The following is a 22087-nucleotide window of genomic DNA, read 5'->3' on the forward strand; positions in this document are numbered from 1 at the left end:
TGCCCCGCAACTCCAGTCTTGATTGTTGATGCTGTCTCTGTGGAGTTTGCACTTTCTCCCTGCTATCCTGTGGGATTCTCCCTTGGGACCTGGTTCCCTTTCTCATCCCAAAGCCATGTGGGTTGGTTTGCCACTGTAAATTACCCTTAGTATGAAGTTGAGTGGTTGAATCTACAGGAGAGATGGAACGGGAGGGAAGGGGAAGAAGGCGTCAATGGGCATATGGGGAAAATAAATATTGGATTAGTAGGATCAATGGAAATAAGTGTGACAATGGGGCAGGAGGACGTGTTTCTATGATGTATGGCCCTATGATCTAAGCAATTACATTTTATACATCAGTGAAAACTACTTGTGAGAATGCCATTCTGCCAAGCCCTGAACCTGCTATTAACTCAATATATGGAGAGAATTCAAAAGGGTATCTTTCGGGATGATCAAGAGGTGGAATTCTGTATGGTTTTCCTCTTACTACCTCAGATTGGTGGAGGTCAGATACAGCAGCTATGCCTGATGCCCCAGCCGTGCTTTCCATCTATAAATAGATGGAAAACCAACTTGTGACACATGGGCAAGCTTTGCTTCTGTGGATCCCAGCTCCCATTCAAGGGTCTGAGCACTTGCCGAATCTTTCACCCTATGCTATTTGAGGTGGCATCCTCAAGTCAGATGTTAAACTGCTTCTTATGGGGCATAATTAGTTCCACCGTACAACTTAAGTGCTGCTGACCTGCCCAATACTGAACCCTGAACCAACATAACCAAGAACAATATCACATATTGACACAAAAAGTTGGAGGAACTCAGCGGGTCACGCAGCATCACTGGTAAAAAAGCATAGGTGACGTCTCGGGTTAAGACCCTCCTTCAGACCCTTGCTTTGATACACCTATACAACTGTATCATGAGGCAGTGAGCAGGACAATAGAAAGGCAAGCAATTCTTTCTGGGTGTTTTTCTGTGGTTTCACACTGCACCAGGTAGTAATTTTTAACCAAAATCTTTTGTTCACTGTGCTGTGGAGTTACACTCCTGCTGACAGTTCCCCCAGTATTCACATCCAAGGGTACCATATGTTGAACCCACTTCCCATATGGCCAATTTATAGTTGAGTCTGTTTAAGGCAGAGTTATTTATTTGCGCCTGCATATCATAGTATCACTGTGGCACCCAGAGTAAGGAGGATTGGACAATTTCTCTGAAAATCAAGCTTGTTTGGGACCACACTGCAATAAGTGACAGATTGACTTTGCAGGTAAACTGCATGTAATTATCCCCTACTCCCTGTGTTTCTCTCTGGAGAAATCAACAACATGTAATGTTCTTTGCATTCCATTTCGTCCTTTAGACTTTAGAGATACAGCACGGAAACAAACCCTTCAGCCCACCGAGTCACACACCGACTAGCAATCGCCCTGTACACTAACCTACACACACTAGGGACAATTTTACAACTTACTGAACAATTAACCTACAAAGCTGGACGTCTTTGGAGAGTGGGAGGAAACCAGAGCACCTGGAGAAAGCCCACGTGGTCACAGGGAGAATATGCAAACTCCATAAAGACAGCAACTGTAGTCAGGACCAAACCCAGGTCTCTGGCGCTGTGAGGAAGCAACTCTGCTGTTGTGCCACTGTGCCGTCCTGTACTGAATAATTAAAGGGGAAACCATGACCAGGCAGGGATTTGAACAAAAATAAATAGGTAGCTTGCTGCTACATGCTTCACCAGTCTGCCAATCATCTGTTCAGTTGAGTTTATCATCATGTATACTGAGGTACAGTGAAAAGCTTTTTGGTGTGTGCTAACCAGTCAGCAGAAAGACAATACGTGATTGCAATCAATCAATTTACAGTGTATAGATACATGATGAGGGAATAACGATTTAATGTCATTTCTCTTAGACCATGGAAGAGTCTTGATTGATGGAAGAGTGGTTGCCTGTACTGGAGCTCCTTCCTGTGCCAACCCCACAAAGAGGTCCTGCACTGTGACCTGCCCACATGTTCAGCTCTGCTCTGTGTCCTGCCCAGGTGTGGATCACTGCTCTGTGTCTTGCTGCAGAGATGTGGATCTTAAGAGGGTTGTGATAGATCAGTCACGATTGAATGGCAGAGTAGACTCGACGGGCCGAATGGCCTAATTCTGTTCCTATGACTTGTGGGCTTGTGAATCTTTGCTCTGTGTCTTTTTCAAGGTGTGGCTCTGCACTGCGTCCTGGTGGTGAACACTGTCCAGTACATCACGGGTACTGACCTCTCCATCAACGTGGGGATTTATAAGAGGCGCTGTCTCAAAAGGGCAACCAGCATTGTCAATGACCCACACCACCCTGGCCACTCTCTCATTTCACTCCTGCCATCGGGAAGAAGCTATAGGAGTCTGGTAACTAACGTCCAGGTTCAGGAACAGCTTTTTTCCCCCCAACAACCATCAGGCTATTGAACACAGTGAACTCCAACTAAACTACGGACTACTGGGTTGCACTAGGGACTTTGGGCTGTGTTTTGGCTTTTGCACTATATTGTTTTTTTGATTATTTATTGAACTTTTGTTGTTTGCTTGTGGTGTTGTCTATTGGGTACTGTGTTTACAAACCTGTTGCACTTCTGCTGCAAGTAAGAATTTCATTATTCCATTGTGGGACACATGACAATAAAACACTCTCACCCTCTCTTTTGCTTCTCCAAATGTATTGTTGATAGATGAGCAAATCTCCCTTTACACGTGCTGATATGTCTTATACAGTGAGTCTCGCCGCCTGATGTCCCTCTTCTTAACCCAGCCACTTGCATGGAGCAGTGATCTATAAAGAAGCCCCCACCATTTCCCCCGCGGTGGAGTTCTCTGACTGGGATACCTGCTATCTCGCGGTCGAAACATATTAATGCCAGCTGCCGCTCTGTGCGGCTAATCGGGCAGTGCATCGCCTTTCTGCTTAAATATACAGCGGCAGAGAAAGTTGGAAGCAGTGTCCGAAACTCGTGAAAGTAAAACAAAAAACACACAGAAAATGTTTGAATTGCAGGTCACGCTGTATATGGGGAAAGAGAAACACGGTTCATGTTTCAGCTCAGAACTGGGAGCCCTGCCTGCCTGTGTTACCGTTGCACAGCGCGGACATGGAGATGCTATTTCCTTCGCTCCATAGATGCTGCCTCACTCGTTGAGTTTCTCCAGCATTTCTGTCTACCTTTCTGAAACATAAGATCACAAGTAATAGTAGAATTAGGCCATTCGGCCCATCAAGTCTATTCTGCCATTCAATCGTGGCTGATCTATCTCTCTCCTCCTAGCCCCGTTCTCCTGCCTTCTCCCCAGTTACCGGTACTAATCAAGAAATCAATGTTAACCTCGTGCTGCTGGCGAAGGCCATCACCTTACCCGCGTTGTAAAACTGTTGGGTGAATGGATCCCGTGTTTATTTGGTGTTCGAGAGTCAGGATGGCACCTAACCTGAAAGATAGTCGCGGTGAGTTGTGTTGCTCCCCGCATCTCCCTCCACCCGAAAATAGACACAAAATGCTGGAGCCAGCGAGACAGGCTGGATCTCTGGAGAGAAGGAATGGGTGACGTTTCAGTCTGAAGAAGGGTCTCGACCCAAAACGTTACCCATTCCTTCTCGCCAAACATGTTGCCTGTCCCGCTCCAGTATTCTGTGTCTATATTCGGTGTAAACCAGCATCTGCAGTTACTTGTTTAAGAAAAAAACTGCAAATGCTGGAAAAATCGAAGGTAGACAAAAATGCTGGAGGAACTCAACGGGTGAGGCAGCATCTATAGAGAGAAGGAATAGGAGACGTTTCGAGTCGAGACCCTTCTTCAGACTGAGTTCCTTCCTACACAGCTCTCCCTCCTGCCGCTTCACTGACATGTCGGGGGCGGGGGTGAGAGGGTTTCGCCAGAACGCAGCGGAACAATGTGGGGGGAGATTAAAAGTAGCTGGCATCATCTAACATCCCGGGCGGTCGAATGCAGAGCCGTGACCCCTGGGGAACCGAACCTGGGTCAGCAGCGACATGCGCGGGGCAAGGGCCGAAGGGCCGCTGGGGTCCCCGCCAGTTGTGCTCCGAGATGTCCGTCCAAACCAAGTGAGTGGTTTGAGAAAAACACAAAATGCGGGAATAACTCAGCGAGTAGTGTGACATCTGTGGAGGGAATGGCCAGACGATGCTTCGGGTCTGGACTCTTCTTCAGAAATGGTTCCCCTTTCTCTATCGCTCTCCTCCTAGTCCCATTCTCCTGCTGACAAATACATGTTTCATTTATTCCTCACTTTTACGAGCCTAGGTTGCGCTGCGAAGGTCCACTCTCGTTATAGGGATGGCAAGTGCAACATTTCGCCCGAGAGTTTTGCAACTGCATCTCCCTACTCCATAGAAACATAGAAAATAGATACAGGAGTAGGCCATTCGGCCCTTCGAGCCTGCACCGCCATTTAGTATGATCAAGGCTGATCATCCAACTCAGTATCCTGTACCTGCTTTCTCTCCATGCCCCCTGATCCCTTTAGCCACAAGGGCCGCATCTAACTCCCTCTTAAATATAGCCAATGAACTGGCCTCAACTACATTCTGTGGCAGAGAATTCCAGAAATTCACCACTCTCTGTGTAAAAAATGATTTTCTCATCTTAGTCCTAAAAGATTTCCCCTTTATCCTTAAACTGCGACCCCTTGTTCTGGACTTCCCCAACATCGGGAACAATCTTCCTGCATCTAGCCTGTCCAACCCCTTAAGAATCTTGGGTACACAAAAAAGCTGGAGAAACTCAGCGGGTGCAGCAGCATCTATGGAGCGAAGGAAATAGGCAACGTTTCGGGCCGAAACCCTTCTTCAGACTGATCGGGGGCGGGGGTGGGTGGGGAACTTGTAAGAATCTTGTAAGTTTCTATAAGATTCCCCCCTCAATCTGAATCCCCCCTCAATCTCCACTGTAGTGAGTCTCAAAGCTGAAGTGACCCCGAGCCCGGTCACATTCGCCACTGGAAGGACGAGGTGCGATCTTGACCTGTGTGTTTTCAGGGCCCCGAAGCGCCCCGCCATCAAACAGCACAGACGCTTAAAGCTCTCATTTAACCGTAGAGAGTCACAGGCTCATACATCACGGAAAAAGACCATTCGGCCCACTTCGTCCATGCCGACCGTCTTTGCTCTGGTTCTGCCACTGTTGACCTTTGAGAATACCGCGCATTTGGTGTGTGCATCTGTACATGCATGGGATCCGTGAGTGGGTGCACGCACACACACAGTGTCACACACACACGCGCACAGTGTCACACACACACACGGAGTTCAGTCTAGTTTATTGTCACAAGCTGTTGCTACGTGCTAACCAGCCAGTGGAAAGACAATACGTGATTACAATCGAGCCATTTACAGTGTATAGAAACATGAAAAGGGAATAACGTTTAGTGCAAGGTAAAGTTCGATTAAAGACAGTCTGAGGCACACAGACAATGTCACACACGCTGCAAACGTTTGCGCAAATAATAGACACATTAGAATCGACATAATTGTTTTGTGCCCTTAATGAAATCTTAAGACAATCTTCTGCCCACAAAGTTCTGCGGCAGGAAGGAAAAGCCAAAACTATGGAAAAAAATATGAGAGAAAAAGAAATATGAGAAAAAAAAACAGAAAGAAGAAATAAAAAGAAGCGCGGCATGAAAAAGGGGCGGTTAACTTTGTTGAGATAAGGCAAGCTGAGCAGAACACAGTGTGATGCGTTGAAAGATATAATTAATAAACGTGGGCAGATAGGGAGAGGCCAGGCAGTAGCGGGTGACGGGGCGGCAAGCTGAGAACTTGTGTTTTCAGTATTCCTACTCACAGCTCGGAAAGGACCGAGCATTGTTTGAGTGAAAGGGGCAGAGAACAGAAGCACTTTGAAAGAGAGAGAGAGCCACAGAAGAAGCCGTGCAAAGATCTGCCCCAAATCCCGGCTCCTTCTCTCGCACTCTCCCCGGGGTTCCATCCCTTTTTGCCATTGTCCGCAGCGGCCTCTTGTTGTGCCCTTCGCTGAGGTGAAAAGACTTTTTGGAAAGCGAGCTAATGGCATTCACAGCTCCTTCATTTTAATTCTTCGGCGCTTCTTTAAGGACAGTCTCCTCGGTGACAGCATTTCAAAGGAGAATTAAAAGGAACCCGATCCATTCTGAGAGAATGGACACGTTTCTTTATATATATGTTTTTTTTTTAAAAAAGCTCCGCCGGCCTGCACAAACAGCAGCACAAACAAAAGTCTGTTTCCACATAAACTGTACTGTGGGACTGAAATTCAGAAATAACACCGTGTCGTTGAGAACATTAAATAATGGTACTCCTGTATGGAAGGGAAACTGTGAATGGGGAAATTCTAAAATAAAAACAGCTGCTAGAAATAGCAGTTATTAACATTTACAGAGTGGAAACGTTAACATAGCCTTTATTTGTTTATGTTTGTTGGCAAATGTTGGTAATCACTCAGGGCCCTGTCTATTCCCGAGAAAGGGATAGTCTAGGAGAAAGATTGGTGGAGAGAACATTTCCATCATCGATACATTCTCGTGTTTCGTTCTTTGTGGAAGGAAATTGTTGCCCAGAATTTCGGGGATTCTTCTAGTTTTATTGTAGCGTCTCGTTTTCTTTTCAAGTCGCTTTCAATTCTGAACAAAACGCCCAACAAAAAAAGTGCCACCCTCTCTTAATTCTCATTTTGTTTTAATTGAGAAGGTGACAATAATTAATCCATTCATCTATCGTGGATTGTGATTATTTGGCTAAATATTTCAACCATTGGCCTGGCAGTGTAATTTGACTGGGGAAAGAGAGGAGCGTGGAGCAAATACCTCGCCGGTCAGGCAGCTTCGGTGGAGGCGAAAACCGAGATATCATGTCTGCGTTGGAAACCTGTTTTATTGATTCAAGATTTAAGAGAGTTTATTGTCATGTGTCCCTGATAGGACAATTAAATTCCTGCTTTGCTTCAGCACAACAGAATATAGAAGGCATAAATACAGAACAGATCAGTGTGTCCATATACCATTGTATAAATATACACACTCATTGGCTTTGCGATTGCAGGTTAGTTAATGCGAGAGACAAATAGTTTGAAACACACACACAACTCTGGGCGAATTCCGACATCCCAGGAAACGCATTTTCTGTCCACAGTGAAATATGAAAAGAAAGCGACAACTAATTCAATTAATGCTCCACTCTTCAACGTAGCCGAATATCCTCAGGGGAAATCAGGCTGAGTTTTGAAAACGTTGGTTTTCGTTAGCAAGGCGAACGTGAGGACGAATATCGCATCAACACGCGTTTCTTGGCCATTTATCAAAATGTTCAAAATGTTTAAATCACTTGAGCCATCGGTGAATTTCTAAAGAAGAAGCGGAGTGAATAGTGATCCCGGGCTCAGCCCTTCAGTAGGGGGGTGACATCAATTGAAAAGGACTCCTCTGTTTTGCAACCCAAAGTCCCTGGCTGGGAATGTTAGTGAAGGCGTGTTTCAGTCCGACCCTGCCCCCGCTTGAGTGGCGGCGGTGGCAGGCAATAGGGCGGCGGCACCGGGGCGGCGAGGGCCTCACCAGCCAATGTGGTGCAGTGTGTTCTCCGCCCGCACACCTCCCCGGGGCTGGTGCTGTGGCCAGGATCACTTTCCGATCACTTTCTACAAAGCCTCGGCAGCAACAAGAGGTGGCCGGGCAAAGCGGGGCTGTTCATCAACTCTACCCCCCTTTATTCCCCCTCTTCTCCTTGCCACCTCCACAGCCTGCATAGCCATCTCCCTGCGACCTCCCGGGCCAGCCAGAGCTGGCGCCAGCATCTGCTGCCTTCAACAAAGAGTAGAGACAGAGAGAGAAAGACCAGCGAAGTGCAGAGCTGGCGAGGTGTCGGCGGAATCGCTCCTGTGTTTACTAAACAACAAAAAAAAGTAATTTCATTTCCAAGCCTTTGAAGATTTGGATCAAAGCGCCCGCCTGGTTTGTGCGGTGTAATTTGTGATCAACTCTCCTGGCGCTGGGAACGCTCACTGCAAAATCTGACAGCCCCGACTTGGGAGGATTGGAGGAAGTATTTAAACGGGAGGCTCGGTAGTGTGTCGGCACAGGTACCCTGCCTTCTTCGCACTCCCGTCTTGGGGGGGAAAGGATATGTGGGTGTGAGCATCAGGGCAAACTTCACCCGGAGAATGGAGCGGTCCGTGCGCCTGGTGTCGCTCGCAGCCCTGTCCCAGTGGCTGATGCTCGGGACCTGCTGGGCCATCGGCTCGCTCGAACACGAGAGAGGCAGGGAAGCCAAATGCGAGGCGATCGAGATCCCCATGTGCCTGGGAATCGGCTACAACATGACCAGGATGCCGAACTACATGGGCCACCAGAACCAGCGGGAAGCCGCCATCAAGCTGCACGAGTTTGCGCCGCTGGTCGAGTACGGCTGTCACGTTCACCTCCGGCTCTTCCTGTGCTCCCTCTACGCCCCGATGTGCACCGACCAAGTGTCCACCTCCATCCCCGCCTGCAGACCCATGTGCGAGCAGGCGCGCCAGCGCTGCGCCCCCATCATGGCTCAGTTCAACTTTGGCTGGCCCGAGTCGCTGGACTGCACCAAGCTGCCCACCAGGAACGACCCTAACGCCCTGTGCATGGAAGCCCCCGAGAACGCCACCGGAGACCCCCAGAAGGGGCAGGGCATGCTGCCCGTGGCGCCCCGAGCCCGCTCACCCGGGGCAGCCGATGGGAGAAGCCAGGCTCCGCTCGGCTCCTGTGACAACCCCGACAAGTTCCAGTACGTGGAGAAGAGTCTGACCTGCGCCCCCAAGTGCTCCCCGGGCGTGGACGTCTACTGGTCCAAGGGGGACAAAGACTTTGCTTTCATCTGGATGGCCGTGTGGTCCACGCTCTGCTTCATCTCCACGGCCTTCACGGTGCTCACCTTCCTGCTGGACCCCCACCGCTTCCAGTACCCCGAGAGGCCCATCATCTTCTTGTCCATGTGCTACAACGTGTACTCGGTGGCGTTCATCATCCGCTCGGTGGCAGGGGCAGAGAACATCGCTTGCGACCGAGAGAATGGGGAGCTCTATGTCATCCAAGAGGGTCTGGAGAGCACAGGTTGCACCATCGTCTTCCTCATCCTGTTTTACTTTGGTATGGCCAGCTCGCTCTGGTGGGTCATCCTGACCTTAACCTGGTTCCTGGCTGCCGGCAAGAAATGGGGCCATGAAGCCATCGAGGCTCACAGCAGCTACTTCCACATGGCTGCCTGGGGTGTGCCAGCCATGAAGACCATCATCATACTGACCATGAGGAAGGTGGCAGGCGATGAGTTGACCGGCCTGTGTTATGTGGGCAGCATGGACGTCAACGCATTGACAGGCTTTGTGCTCATCCCTTTGTCCTGTTACCTGGTGATTGGGACCTCCTTCATTCTAACCGGCTTCGTGGCTCTCTTCCACATCCGCAGGATCATGAAGACCGGAGGCACCAACACAGAGAAGCTGGAGAAGCTGATGGTGAAGATCGGAGTCTTCTCCATACTTTACACTGTGCCGGCCACCTGCGTCATTGTCTGCTATTTCTACGAGAGGTTGAACATGGATTATTGGAAAGTGCTCGCCTCCGAGCAGCCTTGCCTGGTCTACCCCGGGAGAAGGACTATGGACTGTACTTTGGACGAGTCTGTGCCGACGGTGGCAGTCTTCATGCTGAAGATCTTCATGTCGTTGGTGGTGGGGATCACCAGCGGGATATGGGTCTGGAGCTCGAAGACCCTGCAGACTTGGCAGAGTTTGTGCAGCAGAAAGCTGTCAGTGAGGACTCGAGGGAAGCCTTGCAGTGGGGTCAATTGTTCGGCTAGCCATTGCCATTACAAGGCACCTTCTGTCATGGTCCACATGAGCAAAACAGACCCTTACCTGGACAATCCAACTCACGTGTAACTAATACCAGGTTGCAAAGTAATCACTAGCAGAGCAGTGGGCCCAGTATAGAGCCCGGGGACCAGCACCCTGGTCACAGTTTACTAGTTCTATTAGTCACATTACTGATGTCTCCTAACCTATTGGATTTGTGTGGAGCTCCTGTAAAATCCATGTAAAGGTTCCCATTCTGGAGGAAAGCAGTCGTCCAGAAAGACATGCTGGCTGTTTTCCATCCAACGTCTCCACACGAACCAAGTGGGCCAAGAGTGACCTGTCCACAACTCCGAGGAGACGGATGGGATAGTTTGGATATATTGTGGGCTGCAAATGGATTTTTGTGGTGGTGGTAAGCTCAACTGAATTCCACTGTGCCGGCTCTGTAGAAAGGGGAAAAGGGTAATCAGTCTTGCATTTGAGTGCATTCTCATTTCCCAAAACGACACAGTGGAATTACTGGCATGTATAATGTCAAAATGTAACAAAAATAGTAAATATTGATCACATTTTAAATGTTATTTTTTAATCCTGAAATACAATAGTTGTTCACATTCCCAAAGATATATAATTATTTTTGTCAAATCCCTGGTACTTTGCTGCAGAATGCTCTTCAAATAAACTGAAGGCTCCTTTTGGGGAGATTAAAACAGCGAGCAGCTGATGAGAGGCAAGAAGCCCCAGGTTTAATTACTAATCTGTGCTGTCAGTTGTGGGCAGCAGGTGTGAGGATAGGGGAAGGACTGCAGTTGGTTTCAGCGCCCCTGTGAGTGTGGAAGCCACTTTGCACCGCAAGTCACTTAGCTCCTCCTGGAGGTGTGACTGTTTCTATGGACCAATGTGATATCCCTTTGTGTTTCAGTAACACCCTGACTCACTGTTCAGGATAATAATTCATGAGGAATGGCTGTTTGTCCTGTTGAGTATGTGGGAAGGGGTGGCTGTAGACTGGCGATCAACACCAAGAGAGAGAGACCCACGGTTAATTTGTACCACAGAGGGCAGAAAGATTGAAAAATCAATACGCTAAACTAACCTGAGAACCTTTATAATTTCCCTACCAGGGCTTGTTTGGGTCTCCAGTCCAGCTGACACCCGCCCCAAAGTAAAATATTCAATTTAAAAATGTTTCTTTTCACTACATTCAATACTTTCCATATAAACACTTCATTCTTCCAACAAAAATATTCAAACTTGCGTTCGCATTTCAGCACAAGGGACTGTTTTCACTTTTCAGTTTCTCTCATTTAAAACATTTTTTTTAACCCTGTCAGGGCAGAAAATAAAATTAGCTTGCAGCTGCTTACATGTCAGGTAAACAATGCAATAGACTAATGGGCCAAATTAAAATGTTTCTGCAGTGTCTGGGTAAAGGCAGACTCGTTTAATATCAGCCAAGTTCAGTTACTACTGAAGTTCTTTTGTAGATAGGTGTTTCTATTTTTTCTTTCCCAGCTAATGATCTCTCTTCACTGGGCTATCCAGCTTGGCCGGGCAAGGTGTTTTAAGTTTGCCCTCTCTAAGCTGACGGCTGAACTCAACCAGAGCAAGAGCAGTGCAGTACAGTTGAGACCTACTGGCCTGACTGGAGCTAGATACAACACACCAGCGACCCGGTTGCTGATGATGTCCAGCTGCCCACTGGGGGAGTATCATCAGATAAGGAACTGGGTGGTTCAGCCATGTTCCCCTTCGCAGTCAAATATTTCACCTTCACTTGCCGTTCAACCTAGAGTGTGGCTAACTTTAGCAAAATAAAGACTGCCGTGGCAGCAGGATTGATGAGAGATGAAGCTGAGAAAATGATTATCAAGTCATTTTCAAAAGCGCTTAAAAAAAATAACTATATGCCATCTATCACCTAGTAGTTTTGTAAATGTTCGTAACCGTTCTTAATAAATGCAACTTCCTCACTGCCAACCAGCGTCTCACTGCAACAAGTTTAGGCGCCTGAGCTGTTTATTAATTTCAGCTGTTGCGAGCAAAAGGAATATTGTGAAGCCTTCATTACATGGGTGAGGGGTGAAAGTAAGGTGTTAAAGTGGCTGGCGAGTTTAGTGAAGACGCAACTAATAGGTCTTCTCACAGTGAGGGAGGGGGAATATAGTGGCAGCTCATAATGGCCAATGTCATCTGCTTAGCTGGGGTCATTCCATGTAAAAGAGAGTGGTGGAATTATCAGCCTTAAATTATACCCTAATCCTCCAACCCCTGAGTTTCCTATTGTGCAATATAATTCCTCATGAAGGAAATGAGAAGGGTGGGAACTCCTCTCCTTTACTTCTATTCTTTGTGTAGGTGACTCATTACGTCTTGTATTTTCTTTTGTGTATATATGCTTTGTACGTTAGTTGTAATTTTATTTTGTGTGGTGCTTTTGCATTCCTGTCCCCTCCTCACCCTTACCCCTACCCCTCCCCACTTTGCTAAAGAGGAAGGTGCACAGTTGAGCTGCGGGGGGGGGGGGGGGGGGGGGGGGGGGGGGGGGGAGGGGGAGGGGGGGAGTGGTCAGATTGCTCGGGAGAGTCTGTGGCAGTGTCAATGCATCTTATTGTCAGGGTCATTCTGCTGCTCGATGAAAGTTTCCTCCCAGCAAAGGTCTTTCACAAGATGTCATAGCGTTCAGATGGGGCTTTGGAGAGGGTCAGTGGGTATCACGGGTCATTAATATTTTTATATTGTACCTTCTTATCATCAAAGGAAGTGGTGACTGTGCCAGGTCTAGCATCAGGTACAGTTCAAATAAATCCTTATAGCATCAGCCCTGCAGAAAGTCGCAAGGCTTTTCTTTCAGATTCTGTTCCCAGCTTGGCTAAATTGTCTCTTCATTGTTAATGTCTCATTCACCCACCTAAAGTTATGAGCAACGTCCTGTTAGATAGCCCAAAACAGCTTATTGGCTCTTTAAAAAATCCCAACACATCAACATGGTCCCAGTAAACAACTCAAAATATGAATTTTCCCCCTTTAAATAGCCCAGCATGTTAACAATCCAGAATATCAATATTGGCCCCTTTAATAACCCAGAATATCAACACTGCTCTAAACAGCGCAGGCATCAACATTGTTCTTTAAACAACCCAGCACTTGATCATTGCTACTTCATCAGTGCTACTGAGATCAGCTGCTCTATTTACATTTCAAGGCTGATAACTAATATTTATGAATAAACCTTCCTGGTGTTCAGTGCATATTAACTTGATGAATATTGCAGTGAATAATAAGGCTTTGAGGTTGGTGGTGATCACCAAAATTGGGAATTTCTTGTCCAAAGCAACTAATTGGAAAATCAGTACCGAGCCATTTGGTGCCACAGTAGAGCTGATGTCTCACAGCAAAAATCGTGCGGGTTGGTATGTTAAATACCCAGCGTAAGTTGCCTCTGTTGTGTACATGAGTGGTAGAAACCAGAAGGAATCAATAGGAGGATCACATGGAATCAGTATTTAATGGTCAGTACAGACTTGGTGGGCCGGTGTCTACTTCCCTACCGTATCTGTCTATGACTGTGAATAAACTTAGGAGATACTTCCGTGTAGAAAAGCTGATAAGACGTTTGGAAATCTTGTGCAAGTGGGAATTCATGCTGGGATGACTGTTAAATTAAAATTTGAGAGTGAAAGATTTCTTTGTTAACAGAAGTGTTAAGAGATATGGAGCAGATGGAGATACATGGAGATGGTTCACAGGTCAGCTATGATCATAATATGTAACAGAAATGCTTTGAGGAGCCAAAGGCTTACGTTTCTTGGGTGCCATATCCACATGGGGGAAGAAATGTTCAGACTAGACTGCGATATTTAGTGAAGTAAATAATCTATTGCGTTTTCTTTGTCCAGTCAATGGGAGCGATGTTCTTGAGAACAAGGTAGCAGAATGCTGTAGGTCTGAACCCCAATGAGTCAGGTCTTTCAAGCTAAAGGGAAGCAAATTGGTCAATTGGCCATGATTTGTAATATTTCTTTTAATTAGAATCTACAAAAAATGTATATACCTTTTCAGCAGTATTTTCTGTTCTGTTCAGAAAGAATGTCATCAAAGCTTTCCCTTCTTTCAAAAGTATTAAGTAGATTTAATTTCACCTGCTTCCCAAGTTTGGAAAAAAGTTTTATACAGGAGCAATATCTCCAAGTAAAATACCTTCTCAGTGATTATGTTCTGTAAATCATTTTAAAAGCTGCCGGTTTTTGACTTTAAACTGTTTATTTCAAGGCTCCATTATATGAGTTCAGATAAGATAATTTTTCTAAAGGGGCTCTGAGGGTAGTGTTTTCACCACACAGCTTTATGGAACAGGAAATGTTAGCTCTGCTACTCCTGCCATTCTAAGAATGAATTATAAGTTTTATTATAATTCAGATGTTTTAGGTTGAAATCCCATTCCAAGGCCTAAATGTACACCTGAATTTAGCAGTAATGTGGTAATTCTCCATCATGCCGCCTTTTGATCGGGATGTTAATTCAAGCCACTCGGATATGGTGAAACGGGAAATTGTTTCCATTTCCTCCTCAGTTGGGAAGTTTTTGGAAAGCCTTGAAGCAGCTCTTACTCACTGAATTGGTTCTGACTCACAAAAAGGGCACTGCAGTGGGGAAACTGATCAAAGAATAGCCCGGTAATGTTTTTTTTAAAAAAAAACGCCCTCTCTCAATTTCGCCCCTTGTACCCTGAAGGTGAATCTCAGGCACCAGCCAACATTTCACCCATGGTTCAAGAGACTGCATTTCGGGAAGACAGATAGGGACTGTAAGAGGTTGAATGGGTGAGTGAGTATGGGTGTAGGCTTATGACTGTAGCCACTGTATTCTCCTCTATTTCCACTTTCATGATCACTGTCTGTGCTCGCCAACCCTCTTGTGAAGGTTGTGCAAATGGATTGAATTGCCTGTAGTTCACTTCTCTCTGTCCATTTGATGATTGTAGAGTTATTAATTTATGGTAAGACAAACAATAGAATATCATTTTTGTATATGTTTATGATAGTTTAAATGCAAATATATATTTTTGGGTTTTTTTGTACACCTTGTCAGCTTTTTATTTCTGCATCACGCTCTCCAGACCCCCAGTGAGGGACAGGCTTAGAATGAAATGATTCACGGCAGCTGAGATAAGACGAGAAAAGGCAGCAATTTGGCTAAATATTTAGACAGGCAAATCCATCACTCGGAAGATGTTCCACTTCTATGGAGCACGTACGCGATCTTGTAAGGATCTTTTTCACAGAGGGTACCTTGGTTTCACACACTGAACAAAAACAAAAGATTTTGCATGGATTTGTTTCAATTAGATTGAAAACGAAGCCTGTTCCAAAGGTGGGAGCACACATTTCCTAAGAAGACATTCATTTTAAAGCTGCCCAAGTGAAATAAAGCGTCGACAGGAGAATTGGATATTCCTACATCACACCTACTTTCTTACAACTACTCTCTATAAAGCATTATTTCGAACTAAAGGCCCATGGGGCAAAGGTACTGCAACATTTCAAAGAATCTCCAGGAACCACCAAACGCCTATTTCTTGAGTAAAACACAAAACAACACAAACCTCCTTACATTGACACCATGTACACTTCACGCTGCCTTGTCAGCATAATAGAGGATGAGGTTCACCCCGGTCACTCCCTCTTCCATCAGGTAAGAAGTGTGAAAACGCATAAGTGTGAAAACTCATAACTCCAGATTCAGGGACAGTTTCTTCCCAGCTGTTATTAGACAACTGAACCATCCTATCACCAACTGGAGAGAGGTTCTGACCTACCATCCACCTCATTGGAGACTTTCAGACTATTTATTTAACTTTAGTGGACTTTATCTTGCATGAAACATTATTAATGTAAGATGTCAGTTCCTAAAATTGATCTCTGGTTTATGTTTGGAAAGGGATCACCATAAATTCTATTCGCCTCCCGTACCCAACCCAAACAAATGTTCCTTGTAGTGGGTGACCTGTCACCATGTAAAAGCTAGTCAGAGGTATTTAAGGAGGTGATTGATTGGCGCAGAAGAAGGGGAAAGTTCAGACGCAAGATGTAGGTGCTCTGAGACCACAGGAACAGAACGTCTGGTCAGGAAGTTGAGGCCCAAGACCCAAGTTGGAAGGTTAGACCTCATGTTTTGAGATGTGTGACTGGAAAGGACTCGAGAAGGAAGGTCGGATCTTGCAAGCATTCAAAACAAATTGGGCCTCAGTTGCAAAACCTAACACTGACAATTTCAAAATATCAAACCCATGAAGAAGGGAATGCAAGCAAGTTTGATCAAGATTGCGGACGCTGGGAGTAGGCTGCACGGTGAGTGTCAAATATAATGTCCCTCCCTTGGTCCTGCATTCCCAGTCAGTCTGTCACACATATTGAGATTATCAATGGGAGATAGAGTCATAGTGATACAATGTGGAAACAGGCCCTTTAGCTCAACGTGCCCACACCGGCCAACATGTCCCAGCTAAACTAGTCCCGCCTGCCAATATCAATATCCTTGGTCAATATCCCACCAATCTAGTCCCAGCCTCAACTATCTCCTCTGGCAGCTTGTTCCATACACCCACCCTTTGTGTGAAAAAGTTACCCTTCAGATTTCTATTAAATCTTTTCCCCTTCACCTTAAACCGTTGTCCTCTGGTCCTCAATTCCCATACTCTGGGCAAAAGACTCTGTGCATCCACCCGATCTATTCTTCTCGTGATGGGGATAGGGATATCCCAGCTGATTCATGTTTGGGGATATTCAGACTCAAATCAATTTATTGTTATTTACACACTAGTTCAATGAAATTCTTCATGTGAAGGTTTTATAGTAAACAATATCCATAGAATGCTGATAGATACATCAATATCCCATGAACAATGCCTTGGCCAAGGACCATTCTTCAGGCAGGCTTAGAGAGTAAGTAATCAGCAGCCTCCTACAGAGTTCTCCATCGTTCCATGATTGAGAATTGTGGTTGATTACTTTTTCTCCCTGGCTCAAGGTCAGTAATAGGTCATCAATGTCTTTCCTCCCTTTCTGAGTTAAACTGGCAAAGTCAAGGAAAGGGAAGATAGAAACAAATGGTCTATATTCTTTACCGACCCCTGTGTCAATTCCATCGTGCGTGGATCTACGTTAATTCTGCAGCATCTTCCAAAGCGTAAACCTGTTTAAAAGTCACGAATCTCCGAATGAAATATAGAACCGTCTAGCACAAGAACAGGCCCTTTGGCCCATAATGTCTGTGTTGAACCTGCGCATAACACATATCCCTCCATATCCACATGCCTATCCAAAGGTCTTTAAATGCCACATAGAAACAAGGTGCAGGAGGAGGCCATTCGGCACTTCGAGCCACAGACCCATCTGGTTCAACCATCACCTCCAAGTGCTGGTACCACACATAGACAATGTTGCAACTACATGGGGTAGATCATGACTAGAGCCTGGCAACACACACTACAGTTCATACCAACCCAGGAGTGTGCAGGCCTGACTGGTCACAGGCTTCTGATGTTTGAATGGTTATTCATTTCAATAGCGGCACACAGTGATGATTTGTGATGGCCAAACAGCATGCCAAAGAGCAATAGTTAAAGTATTACATTCTGTCGTTTTAAACCAAACTGAAGCATTTTAAGTGAACTAAATATATATTGTAGACTCAAGTAGGATGCATAACGTCAAAGTACAGTATAATGTTACATCAGACTGGAGAGAATGCTTAAGGATGACTGTGGCCATAAACAATAATCAGAATAGATGTTTGATGAACAAATGTTTTTCAATTTGGATTTTAAGGTGGTCTAATTTATTAGGAAGAGGCCATTCTCATTCTCAATTCCTAAGAATGTGTCAATCTATAGGTTGTGTTGTAGCAAAAGGATCCAACAGTAGAATATGCACAAATCGCACAAAGTGGTGTCCCAGGCTAACAATCAAAGTTCGAGAATAAACATGAGAAGCAATGTTAAATGAGCAGAAAAGTCGACACTGAATAACGTTCACAATACTGATGTGTATCATAGATATCATCATAAATAGAAAAGTTGCAGGAAAGACCTACAAGCTGTTTGGTTTATTGAGTGATTAAAACCTAGCAGTATCGATTCTAGAAAATACGCAGCACAAAAGGCATGCTGCTAGATGTTCAATGATTCAATGGTTACTTTATTGACATGTGTACCATGATACAGTGAAATGCTTGTTCGGCATGCTATCCATTAATCATACCATACATTAATATGTCCGTGATAACGAAAGGGGTTTCATGAGAAAACAGAACGAATGATACAAAAACGAGGCGTAAATGTACAGTTGTGATCAATAAACACAATTGGGAATTCAGCGGAATCTTTTCTACATTGGCAGCAGGATTCAGATTCAGGTTCAACTTTATTGTCATTGTGCAGTGTACAGTACAGAGACAATGGAATGCGGTCAGCATTTCCCTAGAAGAGCGACATAAATATAAGCAATAAAAATGGTTACGTGCAAACAGTCATAGTACAGTGGGAGGAGCGGGGGGGGGGGGGTTGATTGGCAATCACCGAGGTACAGTGTTGAGTTGTGTAACAGCCGCAGGGAAGAAGCTGTTCCTGGACCTGCTGATCCGGCAACGGAGAGACCTGTAGCGCCTCCCGGATGGTAGGAGGGTAAACAGTCTGTGGTTGGGGTGAGAGCAGTCCTTGGCGATGTTGAGCGCCCTTGGAGCTCAGTGCCACATTGAACAAATGGCATAGATGCATTGAAGGCCACGATGCAAAACATGCAACCCACTGCCCACATCCGGTCTTGGAATTGGCTCATCTCGGTGAGAGGTGAGCCGCTCCAACAAGCCTCCAACCATCCCAGCTACCTAAACAGTCCAAAGGCCTTTTTATACGAATGTCGCATCTGGCCTTAACAGCTCTCAAAATATTTCAGAGATATTTTTCATACCCATCAAACTATATAACAATTCTTTCACAGTGACTATTAGGGGTTAGTGGAATCACTGTGAGGTATATCTTTGGCCAGTTTGAGACCAAGGAGGAGGAGGTGGGTCTGAAGAAGTTGCCTCGACCCAAAACATCACCCATTCCTTTTCTCCAGAGAGGCTGTCTGGCACGTTGAGTTACTCCAGCTTTTTGTGTCTACCTTAGGAGGTGGTGGTGGCAGCTCTTGAAAGGGTGAATAAATCCCCAGGGCCTCAAGTTATAGAGAGGAATGAGAGGAAATTGCAGAGACATTGACAGAGATATTTGTATCTTCTCTAGCCATAGGCAAGGTCCCAGAGGATTTGACAGTAGCCAGAGTTGTTGCTTTGTTTAAGAAGGGAAGTGGAAATAACCCAGGAAATTATCGGCCGGTGAGCCTCATGTCAGTGGAAGGGAAGTTATTGGAGAGGATTCATCTGGATAGGATTTACTCCCATTTGGAAGCTAATGGCTTAATCAGGGACAATCAGCATTGCCTTTTCTGTGACAACCTTGTTTGGGTTTTTTGAGGTAGTGATGGAGGTGATTAATGAGGGTAGGGCAGTGGATGAAGTCTACATGGATTTTAGGAAGGTATTTGATAAAGTCCCTCATGGTAATCTGGTCAAGAAGATTAAGATGCATGGGATCCACGGTGTTTGGCAGTTTGGATTCAGAATTGGCTTACCTGTGGAAGACAGAGGGTAGTTATGGAAAGGTGTTGTGTTGTGCTGGCTGGCGGTCGTTGAGTAGAGGTGCTCTGTGTTTGTGAGGGCATAGCTTTAGGGTCAGAGGGAAGGTAATTTAAAGTTGATGTGTGGGGGCAATTTTTTTTACACACAAAATGGTTGGTGCTTGGAATACACTTCCAGGAGTGGTTTGGAAGCAGATACAATAGAGTTATTTAAGAGACTTTTAGATAGGCACATGGATATGGAGGAATATGGAACATGTACCAGCAGAGGAGATTAGTGTAACTTGGCACAGACGTTGTGGGCTGAAGAACCTGTTCCTACGCTGTACTCTTCCAATTATCTCATTATTAACAATTACTTTTAAAATAGGAATAAACGAATAAAACAAAAATAGGAGCAGGAGTAGGCCTCAGAGCCCTGCCAAGCCTGCCACTTTAAATACATTGAGTGACCCGGTTTGTAAAGAAATGAATCTTATTATATTTTTTTTAGGAAAGGAGACCAAAACTGTTCACAGTATTCCAGGCGAAACTTCACCATCACCCTGTACAATTACAATAAAAGCTCACTATTACAATAAAAGTGTACTATTATTCCAACCTCTTTGCAACAAAAGCCAAAATGTCTTCTTAAGGGCCTGTTGGCCCTGCTTGCCAGCTTTTTTTGTAATAAGCATTTATAAATTAAATTTATAAAACAATTCACTCAGAAAACACTAAAGACATGTTATATAAATCAAACATTTTAAAATAGGTTAACAGTTAATGGCATTTTAAAATATATATAAATTATTTATTACTTGCCTGCATTGACCTTTTAGTCAAGTGAAGTTTGATTGATCTATATTGGGTAAATCTATGCTTGAGAACCCAGAATGCATGGTACTTGTTTGGAATGAATGGCCATAGCAAATTGGATTCAATTAACAGCTATCAACAGAGCTACAGTGAGGAGGCAGGTTAGTGAATTAAATGACAATGGGATCAGGCTTGGCTCTCCTTGGGAAGAGTAGCACATTGGGCCCCCACACCACACATAATCATGTTTGGGTGAGTCGTTGGTTCAACCATATCCCAGGAAGAGTCAGGGAGAGAACGTGGGGGTGGGTGAGGGGAGGGTGATGGATGATGGGGAAGCGTGGACATTCAAAAAAGACCGTTGAAAGTGGGGAAAAAAGTAAAGAAAATAACATCTTGTTATCCTGGTTGCAAAATTAATAAAGAGAATAATACTCCTGACAGTGACGTTGGCAGAGTACAAAAAGAAAATTATCCGAAGAACTTCCATTGAAAGGATCATTGCTGCTTTATTTTATTTCCTCTTGTTTTCAAGCAAGCTCATTATTATCTGCCTTCCCCCAGGCATTATCCTTCAAGGTTTTGATGTGCAAATTCAGGCAGTGAAGTAGGACTAAGAACAGACAGGCCAAAATGAGGCCTGTTTCAACACAGCCCTCTCCCTTTCTTTGTCTCCCACTCTGATGTTTTCTCTTTCTCTCTCCCTCCCTCCCTCTCCCTCTCATCACTATCCTTTTTACTCTTTCAATTTCCATAAAAGCATTGGCTCATAGTAATTAGGTTGGTAACATTTTATTAATAGGAGCAAACTGGGATAACAATAAGTTTATTTTTTTTAGAACTGAATGAAAATGAGACTGCTGGATAAAAGAAAGCCTTTGTTGCTTTTGATATTTCCTAACGGGTTACTGTTTCAAATAATTCGCCCATGCACTTCAATGCATTCATCTTGATTATGTAAACCTCGTGCTAGTTCTTCACAACAAAATTTACACATCCTCAATGTTCTGCAATATACAGGTCTTCAACCTGCACATTTAAATAAACATCCAAAGTGCACATTTTCAATACAGGGGTGAGTCCTCGTTGTACACATTTTCATAGAATACACTTTATCCAATACACAATCTTTAATCCATATCTTCAAAATATATTTCTTCAATGCGCAAATTGTTAATACACACACTAACAAATCAATTGCTCAAATTATATATCTTCAGTACATCCATCTTCAAAATACACATCTGCAATGCATATCTTTGAAACACATATCCTCAATATACACAACTTCAAAATGCACTTCTTCAATACAACACATCTTCAATAGATGCATCATAAATATGCACATCTTCAGTGTACACATTTTCAAAACACATTGTCAATGCACATATATGTTCAATACACACATGTTAAATGCACACATTTTTGTTGCAGCCCTCTTTAATACATATATATATATATATTCAAAATTCACATTTTCAATATGCATTCCTTTAATATACTCAACTCAGAACACATATCTTCAATGCACAATTTGACAATAGTAGGTTTATTCCTCAGTCCAAAGAGGCCAACTGCTGCAATTAAATGCCTCATCAAGGCATTATTTTTACGTTTGACAGGCATTTTCCTCACAATATTTTTCATAATTAGTTCCACGTTACTATAAAGAAAACCCAATAAGGTGATCTTCATCACCTTTACTATTGACATTTGACTATAGATTTGAATGTATATTTTAAAATTATTAAATTTGGTGATAAAA

General features: G+C 44.6%; 1 protein-coding gene across 1 annotated transcript; it reads left to right on the forward strand.

Annotated features, from left to right (window-relative positions):
* Positions 1-7763: 7763 nt before the first annotated feature.
* Positions 7764-14926, forward strand: fzd9a (frizzled class receptor 9a). The gene has a single exon (XM_055657961.1). The coding sequence runs from the start codon at positions 8180-8182 to the stop codon at positions 9926-9928; it is 1749 nt and encodes a 582-aa protein (XP_055513936.1). The 5' UTR covers positions 7764-8179; the 3' UTR covers positions 9929-14926.
* Positions 14927-22087: the final 7161 nt, after the last annotated feature.

This window comes from Leucoraja erinacea, chromosome 28 (genome assembly GCF_028641065.1).
Source record: "Leucoraja erinacea ecotype New England chromosome 28, Leri_hhj_1, whole genome shotgun sequence".
NCBI classification, from domain to species: Eukaryota; Metazoa; Chordata; class Chondrichthyes; order Rajiformes; family Rajidae; genus Leucoraja; species Leucoraja erinaceus.

Excerpts from the sequence above, each read along its gene's own strand:
- fzd9a (XM_055657961.1), top strand. The coding sequence starts at position 8,180 with ATGGAGCGGTCCGTGCGCCTGGTGTCGCTCGCAGCCCTGTCCCAGTGG.